The 21,402-nt window shown below is 47.1% G+C and overlaps 1 protein-coding gene across 9 annotated transcripts in view; it reads left to right on the forward strand.

Moving 5' to 3' along the window:
* Nucleotides 1-21,402, forward strand: part of CHD2 (chromodomain helicase DNA binding protein 2) — an 88,182-nt gene that overhangs the window by 47,754 nt on the left and 19,026 nt on the right. For 6 of the 9 annotated variants that reach the window (XM_063345658.1, XM_063345659.1, XM_063345657.1 and 3 more), the window contains 18 exons: nucleotides 1,232-1,318; nucleotides 7,673-7,734; nucleotides 9,113-9,235; nucleotides 9,569-9,718; nucleotides 10,641-10,774; nucleotides 11,420-11,645; nucleotides 12,385-12,485; nucleotides 13,144-13,188; nucleotides 13,367-13,542; nucleotides 14,221-14,345; nucleotides 15,012-15,228; nucleotides 15,850-15,939; nucleotides 16,763-16,953; nucleotides 17,971-18,159; nucleotides 18,651-18,813; nucleotides 19,197-19,349; nucleotides 19,844-19,915; nucleotides 21,115-21,264. In XM_063345658.1, coding sequence (XP_063201728.1) covers nucleotides 1,232-1,318; nucleotides 7,673-7,734; nucleotides 9,113-9,235; nucleotides 9,569-9,718; nucleotides 10,641-10,774; nucleotides 11,420-11,645; nucleotides 12,385-12,485; nucleotides 13,144-13,188; nucleotides 13,367-13,542; nucleotides 14,221-14,345; nucleotides 15,012-15,228; nucleotides 15,850-15,939; nucleotides 16,763-16,953; nucleotides 17,971-18,159; nucleotides 18,651-18,813; nucleotides 19,197-19,349; nucleotides 19,844-19,915; nucleotides 21,115-21,264 — 2,454 coding nt within the window. Of the gene's footprint in view, nucleotides 1-1,231; nucleotides 1,319-2,409; nucleotides 2,532-7,672; nucleotides 7,735-9,112; nucleotides 9,236-9,568; nucleotides 9,719-10,640; nucleotides 10,775-11,419; nucleotides 11,646-12,384; nucleotides 12,486-13,143; nucleotides 13,189-13,366; nucleotides 13,543-14,220; nucleotides 14,346-15,011; nucleotides 15,229-15,849; nucleotides 15,940-16,762; nucleotides 16,954-17,970; nucleotides 18,160-18,650; nucleotides 18,814-19,196; nucleotides 19,350-19,829; nucleotides 19,916-21,114; nucleotides 21,265-21,402 lie in introns of those variants that run through there. The other 3 variants (XM_063345661.1, XM_063345665.1, XM_063345662.1) reach the window with 3 other exon arrangements.

A 21,402-nucleotide genomic window follows, 5' to 3' on the forward strand; every position in this document is an offset into this window, starting at 1 on the left:
TAAAAAACCCAAAGTTCTTCAGACGGTTCGGGGAGTATTTTGACTTTTCCTTTCATGTGAATTTATTTCTCTACTCGCATGCCCAGCAGAGATACACCTTCGCAATCTGTCTGTTGCCGTGTTATCCCATTACTCCTGTAACAGCAGCAGAAAAATTGCTGGGCTGCAGCCTTGTATTCATCACGCTTTCAGTCCCAAGTTGCTGCTGCATCTGGCGGTGTATTTTGATTTCTTTTTCCTGCCAGCGGCTTGCAGAGAGGTTTGAGGACCGGAGGGAGAGAGAAGCAGGAGAAGAATGAAGAGGTTTACAAAACTGTATGAGGATAAGCTCTGCTGAGGGAGGAAGGGGTTGTTAGTGGAGGTGTTTGAGAGGCACGTCGGTGGCTTGTATTTGCCCTGTAAAGCTTTGGGTGTCCTGTGGCACCAACACAGCTCTGCGTTCATGTCCCTCAGGGCATCAGTTCTTGTCTCGCCCTTCTCCTGTCCATCCAGCAAGAACAAATGTGTGCTGGTGTATGCAGTGTGTTACGCTACTTAGGGCCTGGTTACAGCAAATAGAGCACGACCGTTCCCAGCAGTCAGCTCTGCACGTCCGCACGTCCCGCGCTGCCAGACCGCATTCGCATCAGTGCATTCAGGAGAAGAACCTGGCCGTCCTGCCACCTTGCGTCCCCAAGGGTCAGGGTGCCCCCAGTCCATTTGCCATCCAGGTTGGGCCACAGAATTCACTTTTGAAGTTGCTGCTGGCGATGTCTCGTCACCGGGCTCGTCGGGCACATGGTGGGGTTTTCCCTGCAGAAGGGAATTGTGGTGGAAGCTCTTAGTGACAGTGAATTGTCCCTTTGTGTTGGTACGTCCATTCATTCATTCCACGTCCAAGGTGTTGCCTCCTTACCTTCAGCACTGTTGCTTGCAAAGGGCTGGCCATCTCAGCCCTCTGTCCTTCCGCCTGAGTGAGCTGTAGAGTAATTTGTACCCTGGTAGAAAGATGGACCACTATAAAGACAATGCTGAGATAAAACATGCCGCTTTAGAGTGTTGCCAAATACCCCAAAATAATCATAATCCTTTTCAGCCAGTTTTTTAAAGAGTCCATCTACTGGTTGCTGATTCCGTAATGGTTTTGTGTTGATTTTAAAAAAAAAACAAACACATTTGCCATCAGACTTCTCTAAAATGTCAGAAATAATTGGGGTAAAGCAGGCCTTCTGATGGTCTGTTTATTTTGCAGATGTGGGAAGAATATCCTGATGTTTATGGGGTTAGGAGGTCAAACCGAAGCAGACAAGAACCGTCGCGATTTAATATAAAAGATGAGGTAAGAAAATAATAAAAAAAAAAAAATAAAAAAAAAGATGAGGGATTGCTGAACATATAAAACCAACAAAACCCAAAGAGCAAAGGCAGGTCTCATCTGCATTGCCTTGCAAACACTGAGTCCTGACCTGGAGCGTGGATGTTGGAGCTCACAGTTAAGGTCCCAGTCCTGCAGCTGGATCCGCTTGTCCTGAGACCTCTGGAGTCCGCGGGCCACTGCGTGGGCTGAGATCCGCATGCACTGATCTGATTGCTGGAATGGGGCGTAATGCAAGTCATGCTCTGCTGTAGAAACGTCCTGGAGAGAATGAGTCTATGTAAAAAAAAAACAACAAAAACAAAACAAAACCAAAACGTAACACACATTCAACCCAGGAATAAAGGAAACTTCCCAGAAACAGCTCACAACAACAAAACAGGCATTGTTGCCCATCCCGGAATGGATCATGCTGATAAATGCGTGTGTGTGTGTGTGTGTGTGTGTGTGTGTGTGTGTGTTCAGCTTTATGAACCATCACTTTTCTTTGGTTGAGTATTGGGGAGTCTTTTACACTTCGGTTGGAGGTGACAGTGGTCAGAGCCTGGCAGAGAGACCTTCCAATTGTTCCTTTTTTCAGAACATTGGGGTTTTTTTCTGAAGATGTAGGAATTAGCTGCTGCCTTCATTTACATCCAGTGGGCTTTCTGCATAGAGCTTTTCATCTACAGGTCTTCAGGAGGGTTGAGTGGTTACAGAGGAGAAGAAAGAAAACCAGGGGAGAGGCTTAGGCCGAAAGGAAAGCTTAGGGCATAGAGCGAGGTGCAAAAACACACAGTTGGGAACCTAAAGATAAGTAGTCAGATTTTTGGCAGAGCAGGAGCCCAGTGGTGCTCTCTGATAGTCTGTTTGTGCTTCGCCGCCGAAATGTGCATTTGGATGCTCGAGAGATCCGAGTCGCGTGGCAAGCGCTGGTCTCCGGCTCTTTGCTCTGGTGCCTTGTGGCACCCCCAGTGCCACCCCCCAGACTCCTGTGCTGGATGTCCCGCATAGCAGCAGGTTAGGAAGGAGCTCAGGGGCACATCATTGACTTAGCTTTTGTTTTCCTTTTCAAGTTCGGCAAAGCCCAGGCTCGCTGGCCGCCTCTCTGTGCGATGCCCCGGCATGCACTGTGCTGGCGATGTCACACCCACCACAGACCTCCGCTGCAGACCCCAGTGCCCTGTTAGGGGCTCAGGTAAGTCCCGCCTTTTTTTGTTTTACAATATTACGTGGTTTTGCAAATGTTGTTTTCTTTTTCGATATCTTTATTTCCTACTACTTAAGGTACGATAAAGTTTTTTTTAAAAAAAAAAAAAAATAAAAAAAATCCGGATGTAAAAACTTTGCTATACCACAAAATATTGTAAAAAACAAAAAAAAACCCAACTCCTCCGAATGACCCCACTGCCACCTTTGTGAAGCGGAAAGCCAAAATTAACAAGATTGGACCACCCCCTTCCCCCCTCCCAGCCCCAAACAACACTGACTGGTCTCCGTAGGGCAACTCCCATCTGCAGCAGAGTCCGATGGAGGGTGTGACATGTCAGGAGCACAGTGCTGGGGCCTCGCAAAGAGCAGGAGGAGATGGAAAAGTCTTGCTTTTCGAAGGCCTAAACGCCAAGAGGGAGGAAATAGCGTAGCTCGAGCCTGCATGGTGCTGAGCACTCCTTGCTGCTGCTGGAGCTGGCAGAAACCCAAGGCGCTTGACACCTCTTAAGATTGCTTTTTACCTTTACAGGGTTAATCCTGTCGCCAGTGACCTGCTCTTGTCGCTTGCTGCTTGGGACTTCCAGCACAGTGTCTAGGAGCTTTTTTTTTATTGCCTTCTTCCCTAACGCTTCTCTGCGGTATTAGCAAGCAGCGTCGCCCGGGCAGCGTGGCAGGCTCAGAGCGCGGAGCGAGAATCAGCCATCGCACCTCCCCGTGTGCTCCCCCTGCTCGGGGGAGATGGCGTGTAGGTGGAGGCTGTTCAGTTTTTGGGGCACTGGTGAATCACCAGTCTGTCCTCTGAGACCAGCAGTTTGGGCAGGGTTATTTCGGTGTTAGAAATGATTGCCTTCTGGGAATTACCCGGAGGCCGCCAGGCACACGGTGTAGGTCTCGGAGCTGCGATCCGAGAGGGTGGTAACTTGTGACCGATACCGAGGCGTGGGCCGAAAGATCAGGAAGCGAAAGGGCAGTTTTGCATAGGAGCACAGAGCTGCTCAGAGAACTAGAGCTGTCTCCAGGAATAAGAGCGCACATGAATTTTTTAGTAAAAACGGTACTTGCCCATGTGTTTTCTCTGCAGTTAATAAATCAGCTTCAGGTTTCAGTCAGGGGAAGTGAGACGCGCAGAGCCAGGTGCCTATTAGACTATTCTGGGGCAGTCGAGAAATAAATGTGCCCAAATGAGACACAATCCTTATGCTATAAAAAGGGTGGTTTGAGATTGGAGTTAGTAATAAATGGCACAGTGCATCTGTCCTGTGAGAGAGAGGCCACAAGGCATGCACCAGAGTTCCCAAAATACAGCTGGTTTTATTACTGAAAAAAATATTCTGCTCATTTGCATTTTCATTAATGCTTTGCCTCGTGTCTTTGCTGAAAGTTCAAACACTACCGGTATCGCTGGGAGAGAGAAGCTCAGCAGACAAAAGAAAACCAACCTGGTGAGCCGAGGTTCTCCAGCTTTTCTGGAGCAGTAAATCTTGGCCTCCGTTAAGCCTGAAGTGAGCAAATCCTCACTTTGACTTTAGTCTGAAATATTTCTTGCCTCTAAGCGAGCCTTCATCTCTCCTAGTAGGCAGCACGAGCTCAAGAGGCTCTCCTGGACCATGCCAGTGGCCTCGAGTCTCCGTTTCTCTTGCCCTGGACTAGCAGTGAGGATGCTGGTGGACAACCTATAGGATCAGAGCTTTGCAGCTGCTCCTGCATTGCCCTGCTTGGTGCTACTTACACAGCATCATTGTGTTTTGTACAGCACAGCCCCATGGCAAAATACAGCATCATTAATCTAGTAAAAGCATGCACATTTGAAGTGCTGGGAGAGAGGAAGAAGAGATTAGATGGGAGGCATCGGTGAGGCATGGAGAGGGAAGGCTCATCCCTTCAGCTGGAAGTGGGGAAAGCAAGTTGTTAAGAAGCCAGTTCCTAGTCCAGTTGGAAGTGGTGGTGCTGGAATGAGTTGGTCATGTTTATAGTGTTTAGTAGGGGAAAGGAGAAGTAGGGAAGGGAAGTCATCTTTCTCCTCAGCAGCGGCACCCCAGAGGGGCAGCAGAATTTTGCCAGTGCTGATACGTAGCCTCTGAGAGCGAGCAATGTGCACCCGGCATCTCTTGCTGGGCTGACGAAGAGCTTGGTGGGGACGGGAGACGGATTTTGTCAGCTTAGCTTGTGTCATTCAGGGAGGTGACGTTATTAAAACTCAAGTTGCATGCGATTTCCCAACCGGTCTGCTTCCTGATGGCGGTGGGTGGCAGGCTGGAGACCAGACGGGACCTTGGGTGCATGCTCCGGACCTGGCGTGCTCCCAGCTCTCTGGTTATCATCTGCGCTTCCTTAAGCGGGGAGTTTACCACCAGCCAGAGCCTGTGGGTTGTTGTTGATAACGGGGTGATCCAAGCACAAGCTCCGTTTGCGCTGCGGAGTCCAGGGCAGAGGTGCAAATCTCACCCTTGGGCTGATTTGAGCAAGTCAGCGTGGAGTTTTGCAGCTGGGTCCTGAAATGTGGATTTAAGCGGAATTAAGAGGTTGCTAAAATGTGCTTTAAAAAAAATATAAAATATTCTTATTTATGTATAGAATGGTAGAAAGCAGCTTTCGGCCAGAGCTTGGAGCCTGGCACCCCAGGGTTAGGATGCCAGGGGGAGCTGGTGAGGAGGAGAACAGGGGTCGGTGGTAGATGAGGGAGCGGGGAGGAGAGGCTGAGTCACCGCTGGCTGCTGGCACGGAGCTTCCCGGCACTGGGGCAGGGAGGATGTGGGAGCACAAGGCAGGCAGATGACTCAGGCTGGGGACTGGCTGTGTCAGAGGAGATAGAGCTGGGCTTGACGCGCATCCAAAAAAGACAATGGTGTCTTTGAAAAATGTAGCTGAAGGCGGCTGAGTTGCAGTCACAAGTTAGATTTTTCAAGGGAGAAAGAGGTGAGGAAAAGACGAGTCGTTAAGAGACGAGCGTTGGCTTTGAAGAGACAGTGACAGAGCAGGGAAAGACTAGCGGTGTTAGGAAAGTAGACGCTAGGAACTTGAAAAATGGGATTCTGGCAAAGAAGCAGAGTTAGCTTCAAAGAGCCAAAGGTTGTATTTAGTTTTCTCCAAATTTGATCTCTGACGCAGAACAGAAGAAAAATCCACCTCTCTTTACTTGTGGTTTGCCAAAAGACAGTAAAAAGTAAACGTGCGTTGAGGGACAGCTGTCGAAAAAATACGCCAAAAATGGGAATGGAAAAGCAGCACGCTTCGGAAAGTGGATAAGAGATTAAAAGAGAAAAAGAAAACTGAGGACTCTTAAACTTAGCTGTGTCGAAATTGAAATCTGTGGAATGCTTGGCCTATGTTGCAAGGGTAGGTAGGGCTCCGTGGTGTTTGCCGGTCACTTGCTTCCTGGATGCCTGCTCTGTGAGACAGGGATTTCATGCAGGGCAGTGAAACAGGTGGATGAACACCTGTTCGTAGTAGGATCTGGTGCAAAAGATGTTATTGTGGGACACGTAAGTCTGACACCAAACCACAGTGAAATTCAGCAAAGCTCTTGATCTAACGTGGCATCCAGTATTTCAGTATATTTTAATGGAAATACTGATGCAAGTGAGAAGGAAATTTCTGTTTGTGGAAGGGAAGCGGTAAAATGGAAATAAAGGATACAGAAGAAAGCAGAGGGGTGAACCCCGGTTCTCCAGAGCCTCGGCTTTTTCGTGTTGCAGCTCACACCGTTTCACAAAATTCTTACGTGAACACCCCAGGGGGGTGGTGGCTGTACCAGGAGATGCAAACTGAGGTACCCGTGGTGATGGACAGACATTACCTAGAGCTAAAGCTGAATACTACGGCAAAAATCAGTATCAAGTGGAAGCTTTCCAGTAAGTGTGTAGAGCAAGCAATCTTGAAGGCTACTTCTATCACTTTAAGTACTCCTGCTGAAATCTCACAGTGGTTTCTTCAGTTTTCTCCCTGCCGATGTGTGTTTTCTGGGGCAAGTGTATAAAGTGAAGTCACATGTTGGTTGAGGGCTGTTAATTTGTGTGGCAATCCGTTTTTATGGTTGACTAGTTTTTACGAAAATGGAGTTGTGTACAGCCAGCCTAAGATATATTTTTTTAGCTATCTTGGTCTGTAGGAGTTAATGACGCCCACTTTTAAAATATTACAGCAAGTAGTTAGAATCTCTCCAGATATATTTAGCCAGAGAGACTTCACTGGTGGAGACTGGAGGATTAGGAGGAGGGAAAGCAGCAGGACATGGCTCTGACCCAGTCAGGTCCTCAGCGACTTTTGCTGTGGGAGAAATACACAAACAGGAAAGCAAGGATGCTCTTATGATGAGAATATTGGTTTTTTATAAGAATTTCCTTCCTTATAGGAAGTTTCTTTAATGAAGGCAGAGATCATAGTGCATATCTGTGGCTGCGAAAGTTTCTGCAATCGCAGAAACTAAGCCTGAACGCCCCCAAATATTGCAGGATTCTTGCTGAAAATGGCAAGTATGGGCGTACGTTCAGCCATGGGGCTTTCGGTTGGAAGCCGTGTGAAATAGCTGAGCCTTGGCACTGTGGCAGGACCTGAAAGTGCCGTCCAGGAAACACAAAGTCACGCTGCTGCCGGGTCCTTGAGCTCATCAGGCGGGAGCGATGCTCACCTTGCAGCAGAGGCGGCAGAAACTGAGCTCTCTCTAATTTTGCCTCCAGTGCCTGGGCGGTGCGAGGTTTGGTGGGTTAAATTCAGCCCTTGGTTTTGTAATCCGCCGGGGCATTGCACACACTCCGGGTCTGCCTGGCCACTGCCACTGCTGAGGCAGCAGCTGCCAGGTATCCGAGGTCGATGCTGAGAGGTGGCAGCCTTGCGCATCCCGAGCTCAGGCACTCCAGGACAGGTGTAGTAGATCTCTCCAGCCTTTCTGCAGAGAGTTACCTTCTTCAAGTGGCATTAACCCTCCAGCCGAGGTGGCACAGAGGGGACAGTGCTGGGGAGCTGCTCTTTTGCAGCCCCCGTCGCACCAGAGCATCCTTCCAGCGCTGCAGGGCAAGAGCAGCCGGGCTTTGCCTGGGCTCAGACCGTGTGCATGCGTTTCACTTGCATCCTTGGGGAGACAGTCCGGAGTGAAGTCTACAACCTGATTTTCTTTCTTTTCAATTAAAGGCAAGTAGCGAATCTGAAAATGAGAGCCCAAAAAGAAGAGGCCAGAAGCAAATGAAAAAACCGTAAGTTTCTAGGGAAAAGGGTTTTGAATGGTGGTACTTTGACTTGTTTTATTTTTCAGAATAGTAGAATTGGATTTTTTTGATAGGCGTTGTCAACATGGAGAGCTTGTAAAATAAATTATTTAATATTTCCAGTAATAGTACTCTGGCTGACTGAAATTGAATTATGAATAGGGTTTTACAGATGGAGGCAATTTCCCAGCTTTTCTTTTGTTTATATTTTCCCACTTTGCCCGTGACAGAATCTGACCAAGTTAGATGCACTTTCTGTTGTCAGTATTTCACTTCTCCATCAGGTCACTTATTCTCCTTCAGAGATACTTAAAATAGTTTAATCCCTGCTCCCCCCACTTTTTTCATTAATAGAGAATAAAATGTTAAATTACTATCCTCTTTTATCTTTTATAATACTCTGCTAAAACAAAAGAACTTCCATCGAGGGTATTTTGGATGTCTGATCACCATAACTGAGTTCACTTACAGTCATATTTTACTGCCTTTTCCCATCTGATAAGTGCCTCTTAGTTTTTCCAAACACTGAAGTGAACTGAAGGGAACTGCAAGCTGCCTGCTGGAGAAAGCTTACGCACGGCTGCGTGATCCTGCTCCCTTTCTCCTCTTTCTTGTCTTTTAGTTTTTCATTTAGTTGTACACATCAACGTAGGAGGGAATATAATAAAGTGCAGGGAGGACTGTGGTAGTATGGGCCTCTCCTGGGCAAGGGGAATAACCCCTGCGGACTCTCTGCCGTCCCCTCAGAGAGACGAGGGGGTCCTTCAAAGGGCATTTTGGAGCTGCAGCTTTGCTCTGAATTGCCCACAGAGAACGTGCTTCCTTCCACTAATGGTATGGTGTGATTTGGCTTCACGCTTGGAAACTTTGATTGCCTGAATTTAGGGGTGGCAGGAGAATTCTCGCTCCGTTTTCCGGGCTACAAGGAGATCGTGTAACTGTGCATGTTGTGGCTCATACTCCGCAAGTGAAAGTGAGCACTTCTCTTAAGATTTTTCCAGCTCATTTCAGAAATGCCGAAGTGGAAAGGAAAAATAAATAAATGGAAGCATTTACCTACCCAGTTGTAAGAAGTACATCTCTGCCACGAGCACTGTTGTAGCATGTGTATTAAGAGACACTCTCACTCCAGGTCACTGCCCCTCCGTGAACTAAAGCCTCGGTGACTGAGGCCTCTTCCTAAAAGCAGGGAATCACACCATGAAGTCCCCCGTGCGTTGCACTGAACGCAACCAAGAGTGCAGTTTCGAACTTCTTCTCGTAATTATGGCCCGCTGGTATTAACCTAGATGGCTTGGATATCTGCTTAGCCGAGTATTTGTGTTGAAATATGATTACCCTTCGTGACCTACGTTTCTGACCATAGAAATAAATGGAAAAGAGAGGTCTCTGGTGAAGAAGAGGATGAAGATGGAGGGGAGCAAGGCACCAGTGGAGAGAGTGAGCCTGAACCGAAGAAAGTTAAAGCAAGAAGACCTGGCCAAAGGAGGTAAGGAGCGGTTGGTTCAGTCTGTCTCGTTTTCTGCCTATGTCTTTTCTGCCTGTGCTGGGTTGGAGAGGTAATGTTTATTTGTCACTAAAGGATGTTTGGGTTATTTTTCTGCAATATTAACCTTGTTTCTGACCTAGTAAGCCTAGGACCTAGTTGCTCTCTTGTTTACCCATTTCATGCTCTGGTGAGTGATGCAGTGGTTTCCATGGTAGTTAGACTAAATCCCTAGGAGTCTAATATTTGAGATTCATGCTTTCTTAAAGACATTTCTAAAATGGATATGTATGTAAAACACACTGTGTTATGACTTTCTATTAATTCTTATTTTAGAACAGTGGCCAAAACCAGTGTTAAAAAACCTCACAAACCCCAGCGTGGGAAGAAGAGAAAGAAACCAGACTCATCTGAAGATGATGATGATGACGAAGATGATGAGACCCCCAAGAGACAAACTCGACGAAGAGCAGCCAAAAATGTCAGGTATCAAGAAGTGTGGGGTTGCTTGATGATGATGAGAGCTGGCTGGCTGGGAAAGAGGGAGCGCCAGAGGGCCCTGACTCCCTGCGTGATCCTGCGGAGAGACTCTCCTCTGCCCTGCAGAGATCCGTTGGCTGAGATGGGGTTATTCTGACAGTTCATGCTGCAAACACCTGACTTCTTTTTACCTGGTTTTGCCAGCTGTAAAAGAGGGAATATATACCAGTCCCTCCTAGAAAAATGTGAGGAGGTTTGCATAATGTTTCTAAAGCACTCTAAGATGTGATTAAGAACTACAAATAATCGATTAAAATGAGTAAAACGAGCTGTGCTAGATTGGACCAATTGCCTGAGAGTGGCTGATAGGTAATGCCTTGGGACAGAGCGTTGAGACGTGGTGGAGGTAAAGCATTATCCATTCCACAATATACCTTCTCACCTTTTGGCAGCCCTAATAAGGAACTTGCAAAGAGCCACCCAAAGAATATTTTTTGGTGGTTGAATGCTCATCAAAGATGAGAAGTGTAGTTCCTAGGGCACTGTAGGCACCCACACAGCCTTTCAGTGCTCTGCAACCTCCGTTGTTAAACATAAAATAATCTTTCACCGGATCGAGGAGACTTTCTCTGTTGATGGCCTTGCTTCTGCTGCAGGGATTGTACCACCTCCTTATGAAGCATCTGGTGTTGACCGTAGTCAGGAAAACTATATGGATGAGACAGAGCGTTAGTCTGATGAAGTGTAGCTATCTGAGTGTCTCCGGGAAAAATGCTGAATGGCTAACTTAAGAAATGCACGTGCTGAACGTGCACTGAACCACAGGAGAGATGCTGGAGAAGGCTCGCTCCAGTCTATGCCGTTCTGTGTGTTTCTGGACTGGGAAGAGTCAAGGGCTTTTTATCAGTTTGGTTTTGATCTTGTTCAGTTACAAAGAGGATGATGATTTTGAGACGGATTCTGATGACCTGATAGAGATGACTGGGGAAGGAGCTGATGAACAACAAGACAACAGTGAAACTATTGAGAAAGTCTTGGACATCAGGCTTGGAAAAAAAGGAGGTGCGTAGTTCTGGAAAAAGCCTTTATTTCTGATGTCAATCATGTGCACTCACAGTTTCTCTTGAGCTGGTGCAATGCCTTTGCAACTTCAAAGTGGGGCCAAGGGTTGTTTCAGTGCTCTTCACCCTTTCCTCTATGCCTCTTATTTATGTCTTCTAGCAGCTTTTGTAAAATCTAGTACTGAAAAACCTAAAACGTCAAGTTTATGTGCTTGGCAGCTTTCATTCAGCGTGCACGCGTTTTAAAGATGCAGTCATTGTTCTGTGATTCTTGCTTTTCTCTTCTTCGAAATATAAAATAGATCTTTCAGTAGAGTCAGTTTTCATAGCTCCATTGACAAAGCCGTAATGAAAATAAAGCTGGTGTTTTGTTCTCGTAGCCTTACAAAAGTGGTTTTGTAAAACTGAATGGTCGCGAACGTTTTCAAGAGACCTCTGAATTATACTTAAAGAAAAGGCATTTATGACAGATTTAAAAAGATTCTGTTGTATAGAAAACTTTTGTGTGCCTGTCTTGCTGGGCTGCAAATCTGTAGGATATTCTTTGTGCTGTCACAAAAGATGTATTAGAACTTTCTGCTCTAATGCAGCTCATGTCCAGTGCTTGATAACCAAGGTACCGACTGCAGCCTGATTTCTCTTGCAGCCACTGGTGCTTCCACCACCGTGTATGCAACTGAAGCTAATGGCAACCCAAGCGCTGACTTTGATCCTGAAAAGGATGAGGGAGAAGTTCAGTACCTGATCAAATGGAAAGGCTGGTCATACATCCATAGCACATGGGAGAGTGAAGAGTCCCTGCAGCAGCAGAAAGTGAAAGGCCTGAAAAAGCTAGAAAACTTCAAGAAAAAAGAGGAGGAGATCAAGCAATGGTATGCTTTACTTCAACCAGCAATTTGGCCTTGGGCAAATCTTTTTTAGCCAGAGGTTTGCAGAGTCATGACTGACAACATTTGATTTCTTCTTGCAAAGCATGTTTCGTTCAAAGCAACTGTTTTCAGTGCACAGAACTCACGTCTCTCTTTGCCTGCTGATGAAAGTCGCCCCTCATAAAGATGATGTCTGTGGCCATGGTGTTGAAAGAGAGAGGAAGAGGCATGAAATCCACAATATTGCCTTTCCCAGGCTTAAAAATCGGGGTAGCTGACAACAAATAAATGGTGCACGGATTGTCTTGGCCTGAGAGGTGACATGAGGGCTTGCGGCCTTATTAACCCTTGTTAATTATGGGCTTTTCTGTGTGCAAGTTTTCGTATCAGTTTCTGTCTGCCCTCCCCAGGAACTATAAGGGGAGCTACAGTGTGTTTCCAAAGTGATAAAGCTGGAGTAGCAGCTTCAATTCTGGTTTTGAGACTGATTCTTGCAGCAGAATAAGGTGTCATTTGACAGGGAGACAGTACGAACGTCTACGACATTTGCTTCTCAGTAATGATTTATAATTATGGGAAGCTTTAAGAAACACGTCATATAAGCAGTAGTCTGCTTCTGTGGCTTGGCTGAATGACAGGACTGTATAGGAAAGTAGAATTTCTATATGTGGCCTCCATGAGCATTATGACAGAAACATTAGAATGTTTTTGTTTGTTTGTTTTGGGTTTTTTTTGCATCTAGGCTGGGCAAGGTATCACCTGAAGATGTAGAATATTTCAACTGCCAACAAGAGCTAGCTTCAGAGCTGAACAAACAATATCAAATAGTGGAGAGAGTAATTGGTAAGTGAACCCAACGCTTTCGTAAAGATGTGGGAACTTTTAACATCTAGTGACAGCAGAATGGCGCTCTCTTCTTCCCTGTCCTCCAGTATCTCTGGAGAAAAAACCATGGTATTAAGTCTACTTCAGTGTGCAAAATTCAGGGATTTGAGCAGTGGAAATCCAGGTTTACAGATTTCTATTTACAATCAATACGAGTCAATCACTCTCCTTGCCTTGGAGTATGGGATGATACACTAATTTCCAAGGGAATTTGAAGTTGCTGCTGCTGAAGTTCTTTGACTTCATCCCTTTGGATGCAAGGTGTTTGCATCCAAAGCAGCAGTACAGGCCTGGCTTTTGTGAAGACCACTTTCTGTGACGTGGTTGAGGATGTGGTTAGGCTGCAGAGCAATTTAGGGTTTAGATTTTCATGATTACTTATTAAAAATAAAAACAGGACTTACCGAGCACTTCACTAATATCACAGTCATGTCAGTCAGAGGTGCCGGCAGCCAGTTGCTTTGGGAATTGGCTTGGAGAGCTGTTTAACTGGTTATTTCCATACAATTCCTATGAAAACGAGTGGGGTGTGCGGCAGTGACAGCCTGCCAGCCCTGCTCCCTCTGCTGGCTGCCTGCACTCCAAACCCTTCCTTCCCTTCTCTCTCCAAACACAGCTGTGAAGACCAGTAAGTCTGCGACAGGACATTCAGATTTCCCAGGTAAAGGAGCATTTTTTTGGTCCCTCTAAACTTTTCCTACTAGCCGAGACCTGTCTTGTGGTTTATGGGTGGTTCTGACTGCCCCTGTGAGCCACCTTTGTGGTTCAGCCACAGAACCACCGTTGCTGAGGTTTAGGCTTTTTTTTTTTTTTTTTTTCTTTTTTTGCATATTTTGCAGCAAACAGTCGCAAAACATCCTCGAATGACCCCGAATACCTGTGTAAGTGGATGGGGCTGCCCTATGCCGAGTGCAGCTGGGAAGATGAGGCTCTGATAAGCAAGAAATTCCAGCACTGCATCGACAGCTTCAACAATCGTAACAACTCCAAAACGATCCCTACCCGGGACTGCAAGGTTTGCTTCCTTCTCTTCTCTCCCGTTGCTGGGTTTCTTCAGGCTGGGTGATGGCGCAAACGGTGGGAATGCGAAGTTTTGTCAGGGTAAATTTCGGAGAACGTTCTCCCATCCTCCCACCAGTGTTTGAATGGTTGTTTGCTGTTCTTGTATTGTACTTGAGGCAGAGATGTGAACCCCCTTTTGGTTTCATTTACTCCATGCACAGTGAAAACGTTATGTCCCCCTGGGGAGTGGGAGGCTTAATTAATCCTGCAAAATGCTTCCTCCTCAGAAGGAGCTGGTGCAGAAACACAAGGTTTTAATATCAGCTGGATGAAAAAACAGCACACCTGGGAAAAGAGAAAACCTGCAAGATGCTGGTAGAGTGGAGGAGAGGGACAGAGATAATGGGAGGAAAAAAAAACAGGACAAAAAAGAAAGTGGAGCTTGTTCCATCTCGTGTGCGTTATGTACAGCACAGTGCACTCTTGGGGGGACTCGCAGCTCTGGTCATCAGAACCAGAGGACAGCAGGCGAAACGCAACGCTGCGGAGTGGTTATCTGAATTGCAGACACAAGCACCGGCTAGGAGAATGTGGACAGACTTTAACCAATGAACGGATACACATTTATTGCTGAATTTTCAACCCTACTTTGTCTTTTTCTTCAGTGGGCTTACAGCATCGTCTTTTCCAGGTACTGAAGCAGAGGCCGAGGTTTGTTGCCTTGAAGAAACAGCCTTCTTACATTGGCGGTGAGAACCTGGAGCTGCGAGATTACCAGCTGGAGGGCCTCAACTGGCTCGCTCACTCGTGGTGCAAGTACGTGTCGATGCTATGTGGTTCTCTGGTCACCACTGCAAGTGAGCCACGTTCGTTTTATGCTTCCTGATTTTTGTCCCAGTAGGATCTGGTCCTCTTGTTTTCGGCTGAGGTCTTTACACGGCCTGCTTCTGGAGCTTGAAGGATTTCACGTTACCATGCCCAGCTGCATTGCAGACACCGCAAGCAGGAACTATCTGGAGCATGAACTTAAGAAACCTTTTGCGAAAACAAAAAGCATTTTCCCTCCCTGGGCCTGTTCACATGCTGGACTTGGCTGTTGTGTGAGCCTACTCCGTATCAGCCCTAATTTTCCATTGCCCTAACTGAAAAAAAGGTTTCTGGCTCGGCATGCTTAAACACTCGTTGAAGTGTTTGAGAAATGTCCTTCTAAAATTAGGCCACTGACTGCCCTCTCCCTTTGCCTTTGTCCTTGCTTGCCAGTTTGGAGTGATCGTAGCCTGTACCTTTTTGCACGTTGTTGTGCCATGTGCAGTCTGGATGTCCCGGGGATCCACTTGGAAGTGTTCAGATAAATGTTTTTGCGCTGCCTCCTTTGTGTCCCTGTCATGGATTGCTATTCGTGTTGGTGCACAATAATAATAAATTAGCAGTGGTGGAAACACGCGCTTAGACAGGATTTATGTTTGTTCTCTTCTTTCCCAGGAACAACAGCGTGATCCTGGCTGATGAAATGGGCCTGGGCAAGACGATTCAGACGATATCGTTCCTGTCGTACCTCTTCCATCAGCACCAGCTGTATGGCCCGTTCCTGGTGGTGGTGCCCCTGTCCACTCTCACCTCATGGCAGAGAGAGTTTGAAGTGTGGGCGCCCGAGATAAATGTGGTGGTTTACATCGGGGACCTCATGAGCAGGAACATGGTGCGTAATTGGAAAGCAAAGGGTGTGAGGCTGGGTAGAAACGCTGGGTGCAAAGCAGCAGCTTCTCTCCGCTGGAGAGGCTGACGGACAGTAGTGGCAGTGCTGCAGGCAGCTAGAGCTGGTGTAGCTGAGCACTGGGGTATAATTCAGCGCTGCAGGGGCTTTTCTACCTTATTGCCCCTCTTAGAGTGAGCGCAGGAGTACTGGCTTCCCTCGGAGGGTCTGGAAACCACTACTGGACTGGGCGGCAACATGCTGCAGTAAGGAGTGTAGCAGTGTGGAAGTGCTTGCCTCCTATATTCTGAATTATTCAGACGATGAAGCGCACAAATGTTGTGAGTCTAGTCGTGTCAATAGTGAGATGATGCATTCATTTGGCAGATGAGGGTAAGGTCACAACAGCAAGTTGTTTGACCTTATTTTGTTACCTGTGCAAGGGCAATTGAACCACCTGTGCACTAAACCAAGCTGCTCCTTGGGCATCCTGAACTCATCGAATAACACCTTGAACAACAAAGTTTTGGGCTCAGTCGGAGTCTCTGGCTATATCTACACCAAACTAATGATTGTTAACTCCTTTCAATAACATTGGTTAAAGTTAACATTTGTCTCCTTTCACAGATACGTGAATATGAGTGGATCCACTCTCAGTCTAAAAGGTTGAAATTCAATGCGCTTATCACAACGTACGAGATCCTCCTCAAGGATAAGGTGAGTAATGGTCCAAGGATGTTTTTGTTTAGACTTTCTCTCGCTTGCAAAGGGGGAAGCCAGCCCCCAACTAGGGGGTTTCACCTCTTTCCTCAGTGGTGATGGAGAACCTATAGCTGCTATTTGCTTTTGCTTGCCAGCAATGCAGAGGGAACGTGGGACGTGGTTATATATAGTGTCTTCACTCTTGTACTGCACAGTTGTGTTACTCTTTTTACTTGTAAGACACCAGGCAGGGCAGTAGTTGGATCTTACCTGGTTTAATTAGGCTAGTTAAGAGGGCAAAACATTACACTGAACCGCTAGCCATAGTGTTAATAATGTCTGCATTTTTATACTTAGAAGAAATCTGTCTTCAGGGCTCATCAGCACATCACTGAGTCCTAGCAGAAAACAAAAAGCTTAATACTAATGCAAAAAAAAAATAAAATTCAAAACTCTTGGATTACCTTAACTTTATAGGCTTATTCACCTGCTCTCCTGCTCCAGTGGAGCTGGTGCTACAGCAGGACCCCAGGGGCATGGAGAAAGGGAGGAGTAGGGGGCTGGGGGCAGGACTGTGCTTTCCGGGTAAAGCAAAGGTGGATTTAAAACAGGCATACGTGCTGAAAGGCTGTTCGCATATGGCAGAAGTGCTATACGGCATGGCTAATTTTCACGTTTCCTTTCCGGGGAGGCAAAACTAGTCTAGGGATGGGGCAGGACGCCCTGGAAAGCACATGCTGCAGTGCTTTCTGGCCATGGAGCAAGGTGATGGGGCTTGTCTGACCCAGCGTCTCCTTGGGGCCTGTTTTTTTTTTTTTTTTTCTCTTTTTTCCTCCAGGCTGTTTTGGGAAGTATTAACTGGGCCTTTCTAGGCGTGGATGAAGCCCATCGGTTGAAAAATGACGACTCTTTGCTGTACAAAACTTTGATTGATTTCAAGTCCAACCACAGGCTGCTGATCACCGGCACCCCGCTTCAAAATTCACTCAAGGAGCTCTGGTCCCTGCTGCATTTCATCATGCCAGAGAAGTAAGTCTCCCTTTGGTCCTTCAAAAAATACCTCTGTGTCCATTCTTGTGCAGTGAATAGACTCGAGGGAGTGCAGAATGGCAGAAATCCCTGAATTAAATCTCTGAATTAAACTCAGTGGCGTTAGAGCAATGAAAGGGGAACAGAGTTTGGTGTGGGAAAATCAGAGGTTAAATGACTAACACAAGGGGCATTTCTGGCAGCAAATTGAACGGGGAAACCTAATACATGTCTTTCAAATATGTCTGCTGTCTTAGAGCCATCTCTAAAAAGCTAAACTTGTTTTAAGCAATCATCTCAACCATTTCTGAGGTTTCCAGTACATTGTGGTTCAGCCACACTCGCCAACCATTTTATGGCAGTTTCTAGGAGTATTGCTCAAGGAGGGTGCTGTCTAGCCAATTGTTCGCGTGTCCACGTTACAACAAATGTTTTGTTTTCTTTAAAACAAAATGGGCTAAGACAAGCAAGCCCCTAAACTCACCAAAATTATGTTTGCAAAAAGAGCTGTCCCCCACATTCTTTTTGCTGGATCACAGAAAGAACAATGGAGAGATTTGAGGTCTCCCATGTGGAGGAGAAGAGCAGATCTCCGCATTTCAAAGGAGCTGTTGGAGGAAGAAGCGATCCAAAAAAGCCTTCAGAGCAGTGTAAAACATAGTCCAGTTGTCAAAGCCCTGCCTAGGGGAGGGCACTGTGGAAAGTTCAGAAACTGCTGCCAGGTAAACGCCAGCAGGAGACAGCAGAGCAGAATGCTAAAAAACTTGGGATTTTGGGTCCTGGGAGTTAGTGTGGAGCTCAAAGATAAGATGTTAGGAAGATACCTGAGCCCAGAGAGCTTCTGCCTTTCCCAGTCTGTTTTGTTAGCCAGAGCAGAGTGAACCTTTTCTCCTCCACTGTACCTCCATCAAATTGATGATCTGTCTTGTGCAGCAGGAGTATGTCCGGTAGATGATGTTTGGTGCAATAAGACAAGAGGTATTCTGAACCGTCTCTGCTCCTCGTTTCTGTTGCTAGATTTGAGTTCTGGGAGGATTTTGAAGAGGATCACGGAAAAGGTAGAGAGAATGGCTATCAGAGCCTTCATAAAGTCCTGGAGCCATTTCTCCTGCGCAGAGTGAAGAAGGATGTGGAGAAATCATTGCCAGCCAAAGTGGAGCAGATCCTCCGCGTGGAAATGTCTGCTTTGCAGAAACAGTATTACAAGTGAGTCATTTATTAAGTTACTGGGAGAGCCAGTAGAAGTGGGCACATCTTTCTACGTGCCTTGGGAATATGTTTCAGTATACTTTGTCCTTCAGAATGCAGCGTGACAGCCATCCCCTGTAGCAGCAGGGGCTTCACGGTAGGAGTCTGAGGGGGAGGGCTTGTGTATCTTTTCCTCCGTGGTAGTCTGGAGATGCTTTTTTAGTGGGGTACAGTTCAGCTGGCCAGTTTGGCACGACTGAGGCGATGTGGGGTTTTGGGTAACGTGCAAGTAAAGCACCTCACAAAATTGTGGTGCTGTTTAATGATAAGCTGTAATGATATCAAGAGGAAAGTAACATCAGGTTTTCTAGTGAGGAAACAGCAGTATCCTGTAGAAGAGCAGACTGAAGCCTAAACAAGATGTCCCTGAAGGTTTTATTCCTCCCAGGCTCCAGCGTGCCCAGTCTGCACTGTGAAATGATCTGGACTTCTCGTTTTCTTGCCTGCAGGTGGATTTTGACAAGAAACTACAAAGCTCTTTCAAAGGGAACGAGGGGGAGCACATCTGGTTTCCTGAACATTGTGATGGAGTTGAAAAAGTGCTGCAACCACTGCTATCTTATCAAGCCTCCTGAGGAAAACGAGCGGGAGAATGGCCTTGAGACCCTGCAGGTGGGCCGTGTCTTTGGTTACCACCTTTTTTCCTTAACTTTCCTCTTTCTGTTCTCCCACCAAGATAAGATGTGGTGAAGCTTTAGCTTCTGTGCCTTCTCCATTAGAAATAGTCCTCACAGCTAAGCCACTTGAGTCTCCAGCTCTCTGCTTTCACTGTAGGCAACGTTTTGTGGCCATCTAGAGTGGGAGGTGCATGCAATATAAGATCTGTCTTGGATGATTCATTTTGCGTGTGGCCTCTGCGCTGTAAATCCAGATGATTTGATGAGAGGTGTACGGGAGAAGCATGACGCCAAAAGAACCACATCTCTGCATGTCTCTGTAGTGCACTTAAGGGTAAGGTTGGAAAGCATCAGCTGGAATGACGGTTACTTCTTCAGTCTCTGATCAGGAGCAGTGGAAAGCTAATTCTCTTGGACAAGCTGCTGACCAGGCTGCGGGAGAGAGGCAACAGAGTGCTGATCTTCTCCCAGATGGTGAGGATGCTGGACATCTTGGCGGAGTACCTGACTATCAAACACTACCCTTTTCAGGTGAGAAACATCAGCATGGAAAACAGCGGGGTTCACTTGAAAACTCAAGAAAATGCAGAAGGAGCCTGGGCAATGGGAGTCACTGAGTTTCCCAGAGATTCGTTGCTGGGATTACAGGTTGCATTTACTGAAATACATTGGAGGGAACTGGGAAGTCCCTTCATTTCAGTGTGGCCCCATCTCTGCAAAACGCCGCCTCTGACAGGCTTTGGGTTGTGTGTCCTGTGATAAACCCTGAGGAGAGGATAGCGAACACAGAGACCCTGGCTGGGAGCCTGTAACGGGAGCTGCAGTGTCACCCGCTGTGTGACTGTTGCCTGAGCGTACCCACCGTCCTGCCCTCGCGACACAGCAGGCTAAGGCAGTGCAGTTATTTTTAATTGGCGGCTATTTTTAATGATTAAATGCTCCAGGCAGGGAAGGAGGCTTGGATGCAGCAGTTCCTCAGGGCTCCTTTACCTTCTTTCTTTTATCATTATTGTTGATTTTTCCAGCGCTTGGACGGCTCGATCAAAGGGGAGATCCGAAAGCAGGCGCTGGACCACTTCAACGCTGACGGCTCTGAGGTACCGCAGCTGGGGATGTCCTGCCACAGGAGGGGCCGGGTGGGCTGCCCGCGCAGCGGGCGTTTATAGCTGAGCCGCAGGCTCTGCCTGCCAAGACAGGATTAGTTGAGTTCATTTATTTTAACAGGACCCCGGATACTTTTAAAGACACAGATATAGCAGGTTTTGCAACTAGCCATGTTGCTTATTTTAAATCTCCCACACCCAAAGAACAGGGCTGCAAGTCACATCTCCAGAAAGACCCAAAGAGGCTGGGAAGAGCCAGAATTTAGCAATTCTCTCCCCATGGTCGTGGGGAAGGAGACAGTTGCTAAACGATTCCTGCGGTCTGAAACTGGTTTTGGATATGAAATGGCAGAGGCAAAAGGGGGATTATAATGTCTGCAGGCAGTGGAGTCTGGTGTTGGAGGTGAAAATCTTCAGTGTAATAGGAGAGGGCATCTCGAGCCTCTCGTCTGGGCTTGCTGACTCACAGTCACTGGTGCAAGGCACTTGTTTGGTGTCACTGTCAGCCCCGCCGTGAGAAATACCTCTCCTTACTCCAGAAGCCTGGACTGGAGGGGGATTCTTGGCTGACACAGGAGATGCAGCTAGGTGCTTCATGGTTGTGGGAAAGCTAACAAACAAAAGTGATCAGGAGACAGCAGTGCGGGTGGGAAAGGAGCAAGAATCCCCATAGAAGCTGCCCTTTCCCCTCTCCTGGGGGCATCCATGAGGACTCAGGCATCTTGGCTCTAACCTGGCACCCCGTGCCCTTGGGCAGTGACTCAAACAGTCTGTTAGTTGCTGATCTCACCCCCAGCGGGCTTCAGGCAACAAAAAGCATGTGTTTGCCTGCTGCCTTTGTAGGAGTCTGGTGGGCAGCATGGTCTGACCTTCAATAGCGACTCCAAGCTGCCCTCGCCCTGAGCTGGTTGCGTTGCTCTCCCATAACAATCCATGTTGTGCCCTTCCTGTAAGAGCACATCTTTCACCCCTTCTGGCACCACCTCACCTTGTGCCTTGGCTTAAAGACCAGTGGTGGTTAGCCTGCATGAGCAGCGTGTGTGGGAAGGAAGTCCTTTTTCTGTTTTAAGAAGCACGATTGCAACAGAGCCCTCCCTCCGTTTCCTTGCATAGCTTTGGAAAGTTATAGCTATTTTACGTCCACAGTTACAGGCTGGCTAACTCACGGATGCCTTTTTTTTGTGTCCCCCCAGGACTTTTGTTTCTTGTTGTCAACACGAGCTGGAGGGCTGGGAATTAATTTGGCCTCTGCTGATACTGTCGTTATCTTTGACTCGGACTGGAACCCCCAAAATGATCTTCAGGCTCAGGCTCGGGCTCACCGAATTGGACAAAAAAAGCAGGTCAGAAGAGTTGCCTGGGTCGTTTTCTCTGTGGCTTCAGTGTGTGCATCTAAATGGGCTCCTGCCTCACCAGAGCTTCTGAAAACATGGTCTTTTTGCCCCCGATCCTGACTCCAGAGAGTACTGCCAACCCAAGGG

This window comes from Chroicocephalus ridibundus, chromosome 9 (genome assembly GCF_963924245.1).
Source record: "Chroicocephalus ridibundus chromosome 9, bChrRid1.1, whole genome shotgun sequence".
NCBI lineage: Eukaryota > Metazoa > Chordata > Aves > Charadriiformes > Laridae > Chroicocephalus > Chroicocephalus ridibundus.